The sequence below is a fragment of the Megalobrama amblycephala genome, linkage group LG17, assembly GCF_018812025.1.
Source record: "Megalobrama amblycephala isolate DHTTF-2021 linkage group LG17, ASM1881202v1, whole genome shotgun sequence".
Lineage (NCBI taxonomy): Eukaryota > Metazoa > Chordata > Actinopteri > Cypriniformes > Xenocyprididae > Megalobrama > Megalobrama amblycephala.
Genome location: NC_063060.1, coordinates 7757913 through 7776666, shown reverse-complemented (window position 1 = coordinate 7776666; position 18754 = coordinate 7757913). Strand labels below are relative to the sequence as shown.

The 18754-nt window shown below is 36.3% G+C and overlaps 1 protein-coding gene across 1 annotated transcript; it reads left to right on the top strand.

The window, feature by feature from the left end:
• Window positions 1-7086: 7086 nt before the first annotated feature.
• pigrl4.2 (polymeric immunoglobulin receptor-like 4.2) lies at window positions 7087-11126 on the top strand. The gene is made up of 2 exons (XM_048164822.1): window positions 7087-7210; window positions 10891-11126. The coding sequence occupies exons 1-2, from the start codon at window positions 7165-7167 to the stop codon at window positions 11112-11114; spliced, it is 270 nt and encodes an 89-aa protein (XP_048020779.1). The 5' UTR covers window positions 7087-7164; the 3' UTR covers window positions 11115-11126.
• The last annotated feature ends 7628 nt before the right edge of the window (window positions 11127-18754 follow it).

Here is an 18754-nt window from a genome sequence, read left to right as displayed (position 1 = left end):
CCATTAGGGGAGGAGCCTGATAAAAGGATTTAAAGGGATACCCAAAAATGAAAATTCTGTCATCAATAGATAGAAATGCAATGCCCGATTTGAACCAGATGAATACTCAGGGTTTAAGCTTTTGAATTATACCCAATTTATAATGATTAATAAAAATATGTGATATACTGTAATAGGCAATAAAAATGAGCACCAAGCATCCCACTGGTGGGACACTGACAGTTAACAGGTTGTATATAGCTAAAAAATGTAAATGTGTCAGTGTTGTTGTTGTTGCATTATATAGTTGAAATAAAATGAATAATTCCAGTCTTGCATAGAAGTGCATTTCATTTCTCTGCATCTTACAGGCACATTAGAGTGGATTCTTGACCAAATGGAGGACAAAGACGACACATCAACACTTTAGAAAGAGCTGAAACCTTCATGTTTCTTTTCATGCAAGTCCAAATTAGGCCTTCATAAAGTGTAGGGTTACATAAATGCAGTTTTGCTAGTTGTAATTAAATTACTGTTCATTAAAAACATGTTATTTTACTTTGCATTTATTTTTTGTTTGTTTTGTTTGTTTTTAATTAATTTTAATTGCACAATTAGGACATTACATTCTCTGCATTAAAGGGTTAGTTCACCCAACACTTTGTTCATCTTCGGAACACAAATTAAGATATTTTTGATAAAAAAAAATGTACACTTTCAGTGCCCAGAAAGCTACTAAAAACATATTTACAACAGTTCAACCTTAATATTATAAAGCGACAAGAATACTTTTTGTGCGCCAAATAAAACAAAATAACAACTTTTCAATAATATCTTATTGATGGGCGATTTCAAAACACTGCTTCGAATCTTCTGTTTTCAATCAGTGGTTCGGAGCACCAAAGTCACGTGACTTTGGCAAGCGATCCGAAACAAAAGCTTTGTAAAGCTTCGTCAAAATTTTTTTGAATTCAGCCATCACTAAATAGTGTTAAATAAAGTAATTATTTAGATTTTTTTTGGCAAAAAGGAAATTTCACAAATGGACTATGCAACCTATCATGGTACCACTCTTGAATTCACTGAGTGACCCATTCTTTCATAAATGTTTGTAGAAGCAGTCTGCATGCCTAGGTGCTTGATTTTATACACCTGTGGCCATGGAAGTGATTGGAACACCTGAATTCAATGATTTGGAGGGGCGTCCCAATACTTTTGGCAATATAGTGTATGTTTTTAGTACCTTTCTAGGCACTGGAAATGTTAATTAACTTGCTGGCAATAGAGGCCTCAGTGAGCCATTGGATTTCATCAAAAATATCTTAATTTGAGTTCCGAAGATGAACGAATGTCTTACGGGTGTACAACATGAGATTGAGTAATAAATGACATTGTTTTCTTTTTTGGGTGAACAAACCCTTTAAGTTACTCATTTAAGACACATTTGTCCTGTATGTAAAAATCCATAAGACAAACGAAGATCATTTTAATGAAATCTGAGTGCTTTCTGTCGCTCCACTGACAGCTACACAACTACCACTTTGAAGTCCCAGAAAGGTAGTAAAGACATCATTAAAGTAATCCATGTGACTCCAGTGGTTTAACCTCAGTTTTATGAATTGACATGAATGGTGCTTTGTTTGCAAAAAAAACCCAAACATAATTTGCCACTTTATTTACAAAATATCTTGTCGCTTCATAAAAGTGAGGTTAAACGACTCACATGGATTATTTTTATGATGTTTTCGTTACTACCTCTCTGGGGCTTGTTGCATTATGGTAGTTGTGTAGGCTGTCTATGGAGGAACAGAAAGCTCACAGATTTCATTAAAAAGATCTTCATTTGTGTTTCGAACATGAATGAAAGTCTTACAGGTTTGGAATGACATGAGTAATTAATGACAGAATTTTCTTCTTCTTTTTTTTTCTTCTTTTTTTTTTGGTGTACTAACCCAATTAATATATGTAGCTAACTAACTAATTTACCTGCCATTAAATGCTGTAGTAACCAGCACAGGTTCTCTGTAATTTCTGGCAATTATGCATACATTAAACTGGATAAATGGTCTTGTTTGTATCATATGATGTATTTATATTATTACAGACCAGCCAAGTTTATCAAATTAGTGGTGATTTTTAGTCTGTATATACTTGTAATTCAGGGATTACTTAAGTGTTTTGTTCTACTCTTCTGTAGATTTGATTTCTGTCAAATTTAGTCTGTTGAGTCTCTGTCTCCCTCTTGTGGTGCTGTTTGGGACCTACAGACTTCTAATGGGCTAATGATGTGGGTTGAGATAATTAGTGGAGGCAGGTGTTTCAGGTTAATGAGAAGCCTTAAATCCCTCAGATTGTGGCGTTCCGGGAAGGAGAAGGAGTGGTTGAAGAGATTTGCTGTGGTTAGTTGACATGTACTTTGTGTGACTGTTGAGAGATTGATTGTAATTTTGTTGGATGAGTGGGATGGTGTGTTGGCTAAATAAATAAATAAATATTTGGTTTGAAAAACAAATAGGGAGAAAAAAAGCTTCCCTTTAGGCTTTATATCTTTTATTTTCAGAGTAAGTGAAGGAGGGCTCTAAGAGTTACGCATCTTTTGACTCCAGAAACCACTAGGCCAGTGTTATATATTTTGTTCACTTGAGTACGTACAATATCCCAAATGTTTCCAACTATTTGTAAATCGTGACAAAATTGCAATTTTAACCAAGGCTCCGGGACGTGTGAGTCGCCGCCTGTCAATTGCGTCATACCCGCATTAATTACCCTCGGTTTCCGGTTTTATTTTGTAGAAACCATGGAAACACCAAAGACGCTTTAATATATTACACGTTTTAATAGACAAGGGAACAACTGTCTTGATATATTTATAGACAGAAAAGTAATTGTTGTTATATAGCTCAACATGTTTAGTCTTATTGTTTAAATCTAATTTTCTTGATTTTTTTTTTTTCTTTTTTTTTGCGAGTAGCCTACCATGCTTTACCATGCCTCAGAGAAAAACACTATTTTGTGAAGTAGCTAACATAGCATAATCAGGATGCAGCTTTATTTTTAGTAACAGTAATACAGAATTTTCTCCATGATACAATATGTTTTAAAAATGAATTGCATACCATTTATCAACACAAGCCATCCAGCATTTAATATGATATTCTAAAATCAATCTATCTTACTGCAGTGTGTAACACTGTCTCACAGCAGTCGCCGAGCGAACGCAGAGAGTAACGTTATAACATTTCAACACACTCAGATGTACACTCAGAGCTGTGTTACCTCATACTCATGACCAGAAAAGCGGAAGCGGCGCCGGCGACTGTGTCATAATATAAAGTCCCGCTGCTCGCGGAGTGTGTTGCGCAATCGCTCCAGCGGCCTCGTTCAGCTCCCACAACACTCGGTCCCGCTCTGCTTCATACTACATAATGTTAATAATCACATCCATGATCATGATTTCTTCCCGTGTCCTATCCCGGCTCTTTTGCACCGTCCGTTGAGGTGAAGACCACATGTCCCAAGATCCCGTGCTCAAACTTGGCATAAACCAACCAAAGCACAAACTGTTAAAGCTTCGCCCTCTTTTGAAAAATGGGCAGGGAGCAGCATCACAAAAATATTTTTGCTCACACCCAGATAGAAGCAAATTTGTCAAGCTATAATAAATGATCTGTGGGGTATTTTTAGCTGAAACTTCACAAGACACATTCTGGTGAGAATTCAGAGACTTATATTACCTTTTCATGATGGGCCACACATTTTCAATAAGAGACGGATCTGGATTGCAGACAGACCACTAAATCACATCCCTTCTACAGTTTAGAGTGTCTAAGAAAGCACTCTGATATAGCGTGTGCAGAATGAGGCCTGACATTGTCTTGCTTTCTTAGGAAATATGTATATATTTCTCAGTAGGCCTATATGTAAAATCCATACAGTATAATCCTAATATACGCCTTCACATCAATGGAACCTTCACACATGTGCAAGTCAGCCATGACCAGTGGTGTGTTTAGGTTATTGGGGGCCGTAAGCAAATCTCTAGGAGGGGGCCCTGGGATCACGTTCCCCGGGGTTTATCAGCTGGCAATTTTCAATGCACATTTAAGAGTGCAGGTTGCAACTATTATTAATAATAATGGAAAGGATTAGGCTTATCAGTATGTCACAATATCACCCTTGTGTTTGGACTGTTTGTTTTCTGTTTTGCATCATTTCCTGCCAGTCTTGTCATCATAGTTATGCATTTTGATTCACAAGCTTGCAATTCGATTCAGTATCAGTTATTTTGGATATACTGTAGCCTATATCAGGTACAGACAGTACATGGCAAATTTTCTCAAAAAAAAAAAAAAATCTCTCAACTAATGCTGTAAAATATATGTGGATCAGTTGGTACTACATGAATATTTTAGGTTAAAATTAACTTATTTGTATACAAACTTAAATTAAGGATTTTTTTTTATATAATATATCACAAGCCTACTAACTTTAAAATTATTTCTACTCCAATTTGTTTTTTTGAAATATAAACATTTAAAGGTGCCCAAGAATGCTTTTTCACAAGATGTAATATAAGTCTAAGGTGTCCCCTGAATGTGTCTGTGAAGTTTCAGCTCAAAATACTCCATAGATTTTTTTTAATTAATTTTTTAACTGCCTATTTTGGGGCGTCATTAACTATGCACTGATTTTTTCAGTGCGGCGCCCCTTTAATTCACGTGCTCCCTCTCACACGAGCTCTCGATTATATTACAGCACATTTACAAAGTTCACACAGCTAATATAACCCTCAAATGGATCTTTACAAGATGTTCGTCATGCATGCTGTATGCATGCTTCGAATTATGTGAGTAAAGTATTTATTTTGATGTTTATATTTGATTCTCTATGAGTTTGAGGCTGTGCTCCGTGGCTAACGGCTAATGCTACACTGTTGGAGAGATTTATAAAGAATGAAGTTGTGTTTATGAATTATACAGACTGCAAGTGTTTAAAAATGAAAATAGCGACGGCTCTTGTCTCTGTGAATACAGTAATAAATGATGGTAACTTTAACCACATTTAACAGTACATTAGCAACATGCTAACGAAACATTTAGATAGACAATTTACAAATATCACTAAAAATATCATGCTATCATGGATCATGTCAGTTATTATTGCTCCATCTGCCATTTTCGCTGTTGTTCTTGCTTACCTAGTCTGTTGATTCACCTGTGCAGATCCAGACGTTACTGGCTGCCCTTGTCTAATGCCTTTCATAATGTTGGGAACATGGGCTGGCATATGCAAATATTGGGGCGTACACCCCGACTGTTACGTAACAGTCGGTGTTATGTTGAGATCCGTGTGTTTTCCGGAAGTCTTTTAAACAAATGAGATTTACATAAGAAAGAGAAAGCAATGGAGTTTAAAACTCAATGTATGTCTTTTCCATGTACTGAACTCTTGTTATTCAACTATGCCGAGGTAAATTCAAATTTTGAATCTAGGGCACCTTTAAAAGGTGGCTTTCGACTTGATGGATTTGTTCAAACATGCATTATATAACTTATTGAATTTAGGCTACATTAAAAATAATTAATATGTAGTATGGTGCATATATTAAGCTAAATGCTCCTCTCTAGAGTTAATTTTTCTAGTTGACTAACGAGTTAATGGTCATGATGAATATGTTTGTTCTGAGGTAAATGTGATATTACGTTTGTTTATTACAAGATATTTTATGGACTTTGGTAAGTTGTTCTGTATCTTTTAACATACCTTTAGTTCATTCATGTTTATTTCGCGCTGTAACTGGTATTAAAGCAGAGGTTCAGTTCACGTGCTCGTCAGGCTGCCCCTTCTCTTGAACTGAGGCGTTACAATCTGTCACGGCACATTAAAGAGCACCAAGTCCGTATTCTCGTGTTTTTTTAAACTGGGTATATGCAAATCCTTGACCTTTCCTATTGGGAATATGGCATATACTGCGTATCACGTAGACCACACCACCGTGAGGTCCCCGTCGGGAGAAATCACGGGGGCCTCTCCAAGCCGCGGGGCCCCACGCAATTGCGTGCTTTGCGTGGTGGGTAAACATGCTACTGGCCATGACATTTGCACTGATGCACCCCTGTACTATGACAGATGTTTGCTTACCTGTCGCTGACGAAAGTCTGTTGGGACAGAGCTCAATGCCCGTTTTTCCCAAAACTAACTGAAACCATTTTTTGACCATCTGAGATGAGCCCGGGCCCAGAGAACTCAGCAGCATCTCTGCACTGCATTGATGAAGAGCTTTCTCCTTGGGTAACAGAGAATCAAGTTGCGTTTCTTGATGTAGCAGCAGACTGTATTAAGTGACAACGGTTTTCCAAAGTACTCCTGAGCACATGTGCCTGTTTTTAACACAGCAGCATGATGGTTCGAAGGGCTCAAAGGTCACTCACATTAAACAGAGGTTTCCTGCCTCTTTTCACAATATTACGTACAGTAGATGGCGAAAGACCTAAATACTTTGCGATCTTGCATTGAGAAATGTGATTTTTCAATTGTTTGACTATTCTCTCATGAAATTTGGCACATAGTGATAAGCCATGACCCATCTTTGCTTGCAAAACCAAGTCTTTGGTGAATGTTCCTTTTATACCCAATCATGAGCCTCGCCTATTACCAATTCACCTGCTGTTTAACTGCGGTTAATCTTTACACTTTTATTTCACATCTATCCCAATGTTTTTGGAGTGTGGTGCAGCCATCAAAATCATAATTTGTTTATATTTACAAAATACAATGAATTTGGCCAGTGGAAACGGTTACTTTTTTTCATACTTTTGTCAGTTAAATAAAGGTTGTTTTTGAGGTGATTTTATTGCATTTAACAAAATGTCCCAGCTTTTCTGGAAGTGGGGTTGTATATTTTTGCACATATATCTTCAGTTCTGTACTGTAAGTTCGCTTCAGCTCTTTACTTTGATCTAAACCTTTTCAAGTGTACAGTTTTTAACTAACATTTAAAAATACTTGTGTCATCTTTAGAGCAGTTAAAGTGTGTATGCGCGTGTGCGCTCGTGTGTGTGTGCGCACAGGATTTGTCTGACTTCAGTTGCATCAGTGAGTACAGAAACAGGAACGGCTCATTATCAGAAGCAGGAAGTCAAATGTTCATTTCAGGTTCTGTCTTTTACTCACTCTGTCGGTCACATGGCTCTTCCTCCGATGCTCTTTGGTGTATTACTTTACATTGCAGGTAAGACACAGAAATTACATTCTACCCTCAAAACAGGCTTTTATGTTTTTTTTGTTTTGTTTTGTTTTTTAAATAAAATACCTTGTTCTCCTGTTGTTTCTTTATATTCTTTGATTGATCTCACTTCCTAAAGACAGCAGGGTAAGCAAGTAGTACTTCATGTATATTTAAATATACTGTATATGTATGTGTATATATAAAAAGTATAATCTTCAGGGCTGTGGCAGTTCAGTTTATATCCTGCTGTGTAAGACTTGAACACAAAGGAAATATTGTATGTTTTAATTTCACATAATTAAGTTTTCAACAATATTTTCAAAATATACTTTTAGTACACTTCCATAATGTACTTGAAGTGCTCTAAAAAATATACTATACTATTTAATATTCTAAAAAAATCTTTAGTACTTCTTCAGATAATCTAAAGAACATCTAAGTGTACTCAACTGTGCTATTTTGAGACACCATGAAATATGAACTAAAATGTGCTTTTAACATACTATCTCTGTATTAAAAAAATGTATTTAGTTACCACTTGTAGTACACTTGAATCAATCTTTCATAAACTTTTAAATATACTCATCAGACATAGAAAATACACTTATGAATTATTTAAAATATAAGAATATTATATGATAAATATATGTTTTTATAATGTATTGCCCACATAATTTTATGTAAGCAATAAGGTACGAGAGGCTGTGCTGTATTGTGAATAAGTAACGGCTGAAGGGCGTTGTTGCCTGCAACCCCTTCAGCTGTGACTTATTTACAATACAGCATTAGCTCGAGTACCTTATTGCTTTTATAAAACAGTTACCACACAATACAAATATTAAAGCCAGAAATATGTATCAAGGCAACTTTCATTAGTAAACTTTTTCTAAAAGCCTTCCTTCCGCTGCAAAAAATAGTCCCTGACCGTGAACAGTAACAGAAGCTACATTATTACACCATTAGATGGCGGCAAAGACTGTCTTTATGAGTGTGTCAGTCAGTAGCGAAGACTTTTACATTGAAAAGACTGAATTGTTATGAACACAGAACAAGACGCAACTGAAAAATGCTTTGACTAGGGCTCTTCCACTCCAGTTTTAGACAGCACTCGCGACTTCCCTACACACTTCCCCTCGGGAATCCCTGCCGCCATTTTGAAGTGCGTTCCCTTCGTGAAGTGGACGAGGGAAGTTTACATGGACAGACCCTCGCTCCCTCGAAACCGAGGACAGTCTACTTCACATGACACTTCAGGCAGCTCCATAACCCACAATGGAACACGATTATGACGTCACCGCATTCGCGTTTAATTTACCCTACCACAAACAATTCTATGACATTTTTTTTTTTAAAACACATTATATACATATAGAACTGTATAAACAAATTTGTAAGGGGAAAAAATAAATAATAAATCAGCTCCATTGCGGACCAAGTGATCAAGGGCTTAACGTTCCATTGCCCATTGCAAATCCGCCAGAAGTGGGCACTCGTGCATCTGACGTTCCGAGTCACAACCGAGGGAAGTACGAGGGAAGGGCATTTAAAAACCGAACTGGAACGCAGCCTCTCTGTCACATAAAACCCCTTAAATGTTAAAAGGACAGTAATACATCGCTTTAAACAATTTTTTATTATGAACAAAGGACTATGAAGGAAATTGCAATTGAGAGGTAATAAACTCGCTCATACTCTTTCTCACAACACTCTTCTACATAATACAGTAAGCTTAATGAACAATATCAATTGAGAACATACAGTTTACGCTAAGAGTGGTTGCTAAGGGTGTTGTGTAGTGATACACAGAACCGTTGGGTGAAGCGGTCATAGCCGTGTTTTATTGTGAATAACACACAGCTTTTGACCAATCAGAACCAAGGACAGGAACTAACCATTTTATAAACATTAAATAATTCATTTCAAATGTATTGTAACTATGTTAATATTCCCTTTAAATGATATACTTAACTAAATGTTAATGGTGTCTTTAAATATTGTTATGTGAAATAAGGAGGATTCAATAGTGAAAGCAGCAAATATCAGTTTATTAAGAAAAATAGCAGCAGGAAAGATAGCAAGGGTCAGACGTTGAGGGTGCAGATGGCAAAGTATTTCTTGGTAGCACAGAGACTGCAATGGGCAAACCAGTCCTCCAACAGGTAATCCAAAAGTATCCAGAACAGGAACAAGAGACGCAGACACCATGACTAACACTGCACAAATACACCAACCATCTGACAACACAGGGCAAAAAGCACAGACATTAAATAGCGGCACTGAAGAACCACAGCTGATGCTGATCAGCTCATCAGCAGCAACACACACTCACAGAGAGACTGAACCAGTGAACTAGTGAACCCGCAAACCGTGACAAGTACAATCAAGTACATTATCCCCCGGTTTCACAGACAAGGCTTAAGCTAGTCCTAGACTAAAATGCATGTTTGAGCTTTTTTAACTGAAAGCAACTTGCACTAAAATATCTTAAAATGTCACTGCCATTGTTTTGTCTCAAGATGCACATGTTTTTTCTAGGGTGTGTTTATAAAAGCTACTTAAATACCCTTAATTGAAATCAGGCTTAATTTTATATATATATATATATATATATATATATATATATATATATATATCTTTTTAAAAAATTAAGCCCTGTCTTGTGAAACTAGCCCTTTTAGTATGTCATTAGTAGCAGCACTTTTTTCCCACATTTAAAATATAGATAAATATAGCACTTTAAGTACTTTATGCTAAACGTATACTTACTGTTAAATTGTACATTTTAGTACACATTTAGCCTGCATGTTTTATTTCTCAAGAAAATCCATTAAAATAGAACTTAGTGACAAAGTCACTAAGTGGATTTTAGTAAAAATCCACTAAAATTTTAAGTAAAGCGTTCATAGCACACTTTTACGTAATGCACTAATAAAACACTTCTGTATACTTTGTTTACTATTTAAGTGTTAGTGCTAATTAGTGCATTTATATTAAGTGTACTTAAGTACCACAGTTGGGAAAATGTACTTATAACTACATTAGTAATATATTTTTAATTAAATCAATTTAATTTAAACTTTAGGATTACTGTATAAGTCTACTAAGATTTAAGTAATTTTTAAAGCATTCAATGCACACTTTTAAGAAATACACTAATAAAACTCTGTATATTTTTGCGGTAGTATACTTTATTTCAATGCACTAAAAATCAATTTAAGTATTAGTTGCATTTAGTATACGTTTTCAAGTGCACAGAACTACAACTGAACTAGAAATATACTTTTAATAGTGTTTTACAATTTTATTTAGTACAAAAAATAAGACTGTACTACAAATGTACTTGCTTGTATTTAAGTTTTTTTTTTTTTTTTATGCATTCAGGTATACTTTTTTTCCACCTGGGACCAATAGATAAAAGTCAGATCAGTTTGTAAAACTGATTTTTGACATATACGGAAAAAAATGTGTTCTGTAAATATACCTGTAATACAGTACGATTATGAAATGACAACATTAAAGTAAATCTGAAATTAAAACATATATCATAAAAAGAAAGTTATTAACACAAATGTAACGTTTCATTTAATATTACTCTTTATCTCATTATTCCTAAAACCACCATTCCTCAGACTTATAACTGAACACACTAATTTTGCTGAATGTGTGTGTGTTTGTGTCTACAGGAACTCTGAGCATGAAGACATTAGATCATGTAACTGTCAGAGAAGGAGAAACTGTTACAATCCCGTGTCTGTATGACAGTCAGTATAAACTGAACCCAAAATACTGGTGTAGAGGGTCTTGGATTTCTTGCACAATCACAGCCCGTGCAAACGATACAGGGAAATGGACAATATCTGATTATCCAGCAACAGAATATTTTTACTGTGAAACTCAGCAATTCTAACATCCTCAGACTCTGGACAATTACTGGTGTGCTGTGGAGATCGGCACTTATACAAAACCAGATGACGGAAAAACATTTGTATTTAACTGTTAAACAAGGTAAAAACAGATTTTGTGATGCCATTTCTTCACTTTTCCTCTGTGTGAATATGTGGTTTTCTAATTCAGTAGATACCTGTTTAGATTTAACACAAATATTTAATTCAAACTTGTTGTTGCTGTCTGTGTGTTCAGCTCCTGATGTGTCTGTGGTGAGCAGCAGTGTATCTGGACATGAAGGTGGTAATGTCAGTGTCCAGTGTTTCTACAGTTCTGGATATCAGTAATAAACTCAAACAGTGGTGCAGAATTAAAGATCAAGAGGCTGTTACACAGTGCAGGGAGGACTGACACATCCCAGAATTCCATCAGTCCAGATCAGTGATGATGTTAGGAGATAGATCCTTTCACTGTGCTGATGACTGGACTGAGACTCAGTGATTCTGGATGGTTCTTCTGCTCAGTAGGAGAGCTGCAGGTTCCTGTTCAACTCTTTGTTCAAGAGGGACAATAAATATAACAATTACAAGTAAGTCATTTATTTCAGTTATCTTGTAAAAAAGTATTTAATTGACATGATGCATTTATTTATATCTGTGTGTAATTTCTAAATTGTATTTTATTTCATTGTTTTATTATATCAAAATGAATAAAAATGATTTATAAATAGTTAAATTAATTCTATATATATATATATATATATATATATATATATATATATATATATATATATATATATATATATAACATACTATATATATACATACAGTCCCATCCAAAAGTATTGGAACAGTGAGGACTATTCCCTTTATTTTTTCTGTAGACTGAAAACATCTGTGTATTGACATCAAACAATTTATATGAGACAAAAGATCAACATTTCAGCTTTTTATTTCCAGGTATTTACATCTGGATCTGATACACAACTTAGAAGATATAACCTTTTGTTTGAACCCACCCATTTCTCATGTGACCAAAAGTATTGGAACAGATTAACTTAAAATAGATTAAAGTGAATAAGACTTAATATTTAGTTGAAAATCCTTTGCTTGCAATAACTGCATCAAGCCTATGACCCATTGACATCACCAAACTTTTGCATTCTTCTTTTGTAATGCTTTTCCAGGCTTCCACTGCAGCCTCTTTCAGTTGTTGTTTGTTTTGGGGGGTTACTCCCTTCAGTCTCTTTTTTAGCAGGTAAAATGCATGCTCTATAGGGTTTAAGTCTGGAGATTGACTTGGCCAGTCTAAAACCTTCCACTTTTTGCCCCTGATGAACTCCTTTGTTGCTTTGGCACTGTGTTTTGGGTCATTATCTTGCTGCATGATGAAGGATCACCCAATCAGTTTGGTTGCATTTTTCTGTAAATTGGCAGACAAAATGTTTCTGTACACTTCAGAGTTCATTTTGCTGCTGCCATCATGTGTTACATCAATGAAGATCAATGAGCCCGTCCCAGAAGAAGCCATGCAAGCCCAAGCCATGACATTACCTCCACCGTGTTTCACAGATGAGCTTGTATGTTTGGGGTCATGAGCAGATCCTTTTTTTTCTCCAAACTTTAGCCTTTCCATCACTTTGGTAGAGGTTAATCTTTGTCTCATCAGTCCATAAAACTTTGCCCCAGAATGTTTGAGGCTTGTCTCTGTAGTTTTTGGCAAAATTCCAGCCTGGCCTTCTTATTCTTCTTGCTAATGAGAGGTTTGCATCTTCTGGTGTAGCCTCTGTACTTTTGTTCATGAAGTCTTCTGCGGACAGTAGACTGTGATACCTTCACTCCTGCCCTCTTGAGGTTGTTGCTGATGTCACTAACAGTTGTTTTAGGGTCTTTCTTTACAGCTCTCACAATGTTTCTGTCGTCAACAGCTGATGTTTTTCTTGGTCTACCCATTCGAGGTCTGTTACTTAGTACACCAGTGGTTTCTTTCTTCTTCAGGACATTCCAAATGGTTGTACTTGCTATGGTCAATGTTTGTGCAATGGCTCTGATTGATTTTCCATCTTCTCTCAGCTTCACAATTGCTTGTTTTTCACCCATAGACAGCTCTCTGGTTTTCATGTTGGTTACACGTCTAACTATAAATGCAGTCTGCACAGGCAAAACCTAAATCTGAAACTGAGTGCAGACATTTAGTGCTATTTATTGTTTGAATAATCAATGTAATAGGACACACCAGGGCAACAAAACACACCTGTCAGTCACATGTTCCATACTTTTGGTCACATGAGAAATGGGTGGGTTCAAACAAAAGGTTATATCTTCTAAGTTGTGTATCAGATCCAGATGTAAATACCTGGAAATAAAAGCTGAAATGTTGATCTTTTGTCTCATATAAATTGTTTGATGTCAAACCCAAATGTTTTCAGTCTACAGAAAAAATAAAGGAATAGTCCTCACTGTTCCAATACTTTTGGAGGGGACTGTATATATATATATATATATATAGAACATAATTTTTTTTATCATATGTAACTGATGTTTTTCTATTTGTCCTCCAAACTCAGCTGAAAGTGATAAAAGCTCTGTTGATGCTGATCCTTCTTCGTAAGTTAATCTCTGAAAGCTGAATTAATCACTAAGAATGTCAGACAATGATCTCACTGTAGTTAGAGGTGGAAAGATTTTGCTGCCTACAGATTTAAAAATGGACTTTTCTTTATTACGTTATTGTCATTTTAAACCCAAAATGATTGTATTTCTAACAGCTCTATACATGAAAACCACCAAACAAGTAATGATACAGAGGTTACCTCATCTGAACACAGGGACGGGATTTTTCTGCTGCTCTGGACTGCTGTGCCGCTACTTCTGCTTCTGATGCTGGTTTTGGTGATCTGGAGGATTATACAAAAACGCAGTCAGTTCAAACATTTGCCTATTCAATTCAGAGCAATATTCCACTGCTAATGCCTCAAATCCAATTTCACAGGATTTATTGCACTGTCGTATTACCTTTGGTGAAAACTCATATTTTAGTCTCCTTGAATATCACTTATGTTTTTTCATTTGTAAAAACTTTTATAGGTTGAATGTGGTTTTATGATATGATTCTTCCTGTTTTAATATAATTCTTCCTGTTTTAAGATTTGCCCACACAAGGACAAGACGTCTGCTCTGAGGTGTGTTTAGGCCTTAAAATATCTACAGATCAGACATACACCATCTAACACTGCAACATGACCTTAAATTCATACCATCTGAATAATCTTACAAAGTTTTGTTTGCTCTCCTCTTGTACAGACAGAAGGTCCTGTGACGTATGACACAGTGGTCTTCAAGAAAGAAAAGGACAATGAACAAAACCAGGTCTCCAATGTAAGCATTAATACGTTGCTGGTACCACCAATGCATATACTGTATGCATATACTGTATGTAAAACTGATATAATCTATTTATGGCCAAGCAGTGGAAGTGCATAATCTCAATGCTTTTAATCACTGGCTTATTGAAATTCATCTCACTCCATCTTGTGTTTTATTAAATCATTCTCAGAGCCGTCCTCCTGACCAAGATGAAGTGATCTACAGCGCTGTGAAACATCACTAAGAGCAGATGATCTCTGACACACTGGCGATTCACATTATATTACAATCTCAAGCAATAGCATCTTTGTCTGTTTTACATCATGTAACTTTTCCTTTAAAGCCACAAAGGACGTGAGAAAGAAAAAGAGGAACTTTCAGCAGATGTTTTAAAATGTGTTGTTTGCAGTTTTTGCAGGTCATGGTTTGGTCAGATTATCGTTTTACTATTGAGAGTTTTGCCACAACTGCAGAACTGCAAGTGTGAAAGTGTCACCTAGGCCTATTTATGAAGCATGTGTTTGCAGAGGTACATTTTCTTCTGCTTTTCTACTTTTATTCTTACTCGACGTGAGAAGTAAAACTGAAACATATCATGACCACATCAGAGAGCAACACAATCCGTTCCGTAAGATTTGTTACACCACTTCAGAAAAACCTGAAAAAAGCCACTCACTTGAAATCTGGTTACTCTGTATTTGGCTTTGCAATAAGGGATTTTTTTTTTTTTTTTTTTTTTTTAGCTGCTAAATATTTTAGCATTATTATTGTTGATTGTGTAAAAACATGTTAAAACATTTTCTCCTTTTCCTGATTAATATTTGCTGTAAGCCATTTGTAGGTTGATTTTCTCAAAAACTGTATGCATGAGAAGTATTTCGATCTGTACATCAAGACATATTTTGCTTAAGAAATAATGGCATTGAAATGTAGGCTATGTATCATATTAATACATAAAATAATAAATATGCTGTCTAGTTATGGCTCTTCATTCAGTGTAATATGGGATTTTATACATTTTTTATCACATAATTTGTGTGTGTATACACACCGATCAGCCTATTATTATGACCATTATGACCATCTGCCTAATTGTGTTGGTCCTCCTTTTGCTGCCAAAACAGCCCTGACCCATCGAGGCATGGACTCCACAAAGTAACATCCACATGGATGGCAGGACTGAAGGTTTCCCAGTAGAACATTGCCCAAAGCATCACACTGCCTCCGTTGGCTTACCTTCTTCCCATAGTGCATCCTGGTGCCATGCGTTCCCCTGGTAAGCGACGCACACGCACCCGGCCATCCACGTGATGTAAAAGAAAACATGATTCATCAGACAAGGCCAGCTTTTTCCATTGCTTTGTGGTCCAGCTCTGATGCTCACATGCCCACTGTTGGCACTTTCAGCGGTGGACAGGGGTCAGCATGGGCACCCTGACTGGTCTGCGGCTATCAGAGGTGGGTAGTAACGAAGTACATTTACTTCGTTACATGTAGCCTACTTGAGTAGTTTTTTGGAAAAATTTGTACTTTTTAGAGTAGATTAAAATGTGGGTACTTTTACTTTAACTTGAGTACATTTGTAATGAAAAATCTGTACTTTTACTTCGCTACAATGGGCAACGTTCCTCTCGTTACTTTATTTTAACGCAATACTGTAAATGTTAAGAAATGCGTAGTTTATTCCATGCGCGCTGTCTCTTTTTTCATGAACGATGCCCCATTCACAAATGAATCACTCTTTTGAGTCGATTCTGTTCAAAGACTTGATCAAACAAGTTGGTAAAACTGTCTAAATTGATTCGCGAATCAGTTTGAATGATTTGTTCAGTTCCTGCACACGCTGAATCGTCTGAAGCGGTTTCTCACTCGGAGCGGATGAAGTGGCAGTGGACCTCCAGTCAATTAAAAGCAAATCTGCAAATACATCCAATTGTTTGCCAGCTATGAATACCTTTATTAGTTGAGCTGCGTATGCTGTCTATGAACAATTCCACCGGTAGGCCTATCGATTTAATTTGATTTCAATTCATGGTACAGCCAATAGCCGACATTTTACAACCAAACAGATTATTACGTCACTATAACAAGAGTATATAGTATTTCTTTACTGTTTTTATGGACATATATCTTAATTTATACATATAGCCTACTATTGCGCAATGGCGGCGCCAGCGACCTGTTCGTCTTGAAAATGAACGCTTTGCGTTGACACAGTTAAGCAGTTACACGCACCTGCTGAAATATACATTTGATTACATTTTGGAGAACAGACCGAAGAAGATCCGTCAATGTGTATTTGATCATTGTTTGTGTCAAGTTCAGATATGTGCGCGAGCACATGTAAAGAGTTTTCTCTCTTCTTTTAAAATGTAACGTTAGCTGTATACGTTATTAATATAGTAACGATACATTCGGGTTACAGATGCTAGAAATAATGCTTGTCTCTTCTATGTTTGTTTGTTGCAAAGATATCTAATTATGATAATAAATTAAATATCTATTTAAATAATAAACATTAAATAATAACATATTGTGTGTGTGTGTGTGTATATATATATATATATATATATATATATATATATATATATATATATATAAAATAAAAGTAACTAGTAACGAGCTACTTGAGTAAGATTTTTATTGGATACTTTTTTACTCTTACTCAAGTAACTATTAGGATTATTACTTTCACTTTTACTTTGAGTAAATATTTCTATAAGTACTTGTACTTTTACTTGAGTACAGTTTTTGGATACTCTACCCACCTCTGGCGGCTATGCAGCTCCATACGCAACAAACTGTGATGCACTGTGTATTCTGACACCTTTCTGTCAGAACCAGCATGAACTTCTTGAGCAATTTGAGCTACAGTAGCTCATCTGTTGGATCGGACCACACGGGTCAGCCTTCACTCCCAACGTGCATCAATGAGCCTTGACAGTGTCGTCAGTTCACCACTGTTCCTTCCTTGGACCACTTTTGATAGGCACTGACCGGGACTGGGATCACCCCACAAGAGCTGCAGTTTTGGAGATGCTCTGACCCAGTCGTCTAGCCGTTGCTTGCCCATTTTTCCTGCTTCTAACAAAATGTTCACTTGCTGCCTAATATTTCCCACTCACTAACAGGTGCCGTGATGAAGAGATAATCAGTTATTCACTTCACCTGTCAGTGATCATAATGTTACGCCTGATCGGTGTGTGTGTATACTTTATATATATATTTATATATTATATATATATATATATAAATTCAAGAAGAGATTGGAGCTTCATCTTTAATTTCTACATTTCCATAACACATAGAGTAATATTGCATTCTTCATATCTCCAAAAAGTCTTTAGGTTTTATCATATTTATAAAAAATAGATACACTGTACTGAGTCTTTCCGAAAAAAGCTGAGCTCCTGGAGTCATGCCTGCCATCAGTGCCGTGGGCAGAGCTAAAGAGTCACGAGCACGTGCAGCTTAGATTGTCTGCAAGCTGTGACATCATTATAAATAAAAAGGGAACAAAAGTGTTCGTGTTGTTTACATTTTATGCACTTGAGTGCAGATTGCCAACAAAACACAGACATCTGATGCAGCTTTACTCAACACCCATGATCTGCTAATCCAGCGCCGAACTGGGACTTGTTTACAAAGTATTCATCACCGAAATCCCGGGAACAAACAAACATACGTGTACAACTCCGTTGCTGCCTCGGAAAAACAAACTTCATCCTCTGTTCCCTTAATGCAGGTTTTTTGCTGAAAAAAATTAATCTTTCCCTCACAACCAAAAACACACTCCTTTGTTGACAGGAGCTGCGTCTCATTTCGGAGGCTGTATCCTCTGGAGGTCGCATTTGAAGGCTGCATAATTCATCAAGGATTATTTAAGAAAAGTAACCGTAATAAAACTTATATTCATTGTGAGGTGTAAAATACTGTCATTTATTGCTTACTTTGCAGTCTAATGGTTATTTTTCTTAAATGAGACTGCCTCGATGATGTATGCAGCCTTCAAAGGGTGCAGCCCCTGAATTGGGACACAGCCAAAAATCTCTCAGTTTCCGTATCCCGACCGAAGCGCGTACGTTGATGGGCGTGCTCTTGCTCTGGGTGATGTGTGTGCGCACGCTTATCAGGGAGAAGTGCCTATAAAAGGAATTCCACACTTTATGACATGATACAGGCCATACTCTAAAGAAATTCGGCAAAATATGTCAGCAACCGGAAGTTGGCACAGAAATAGGCTACTCCATCATGTCCAACTCGTGCTTTGAAACTTTGGCTATGTTTAGCAGGAGAA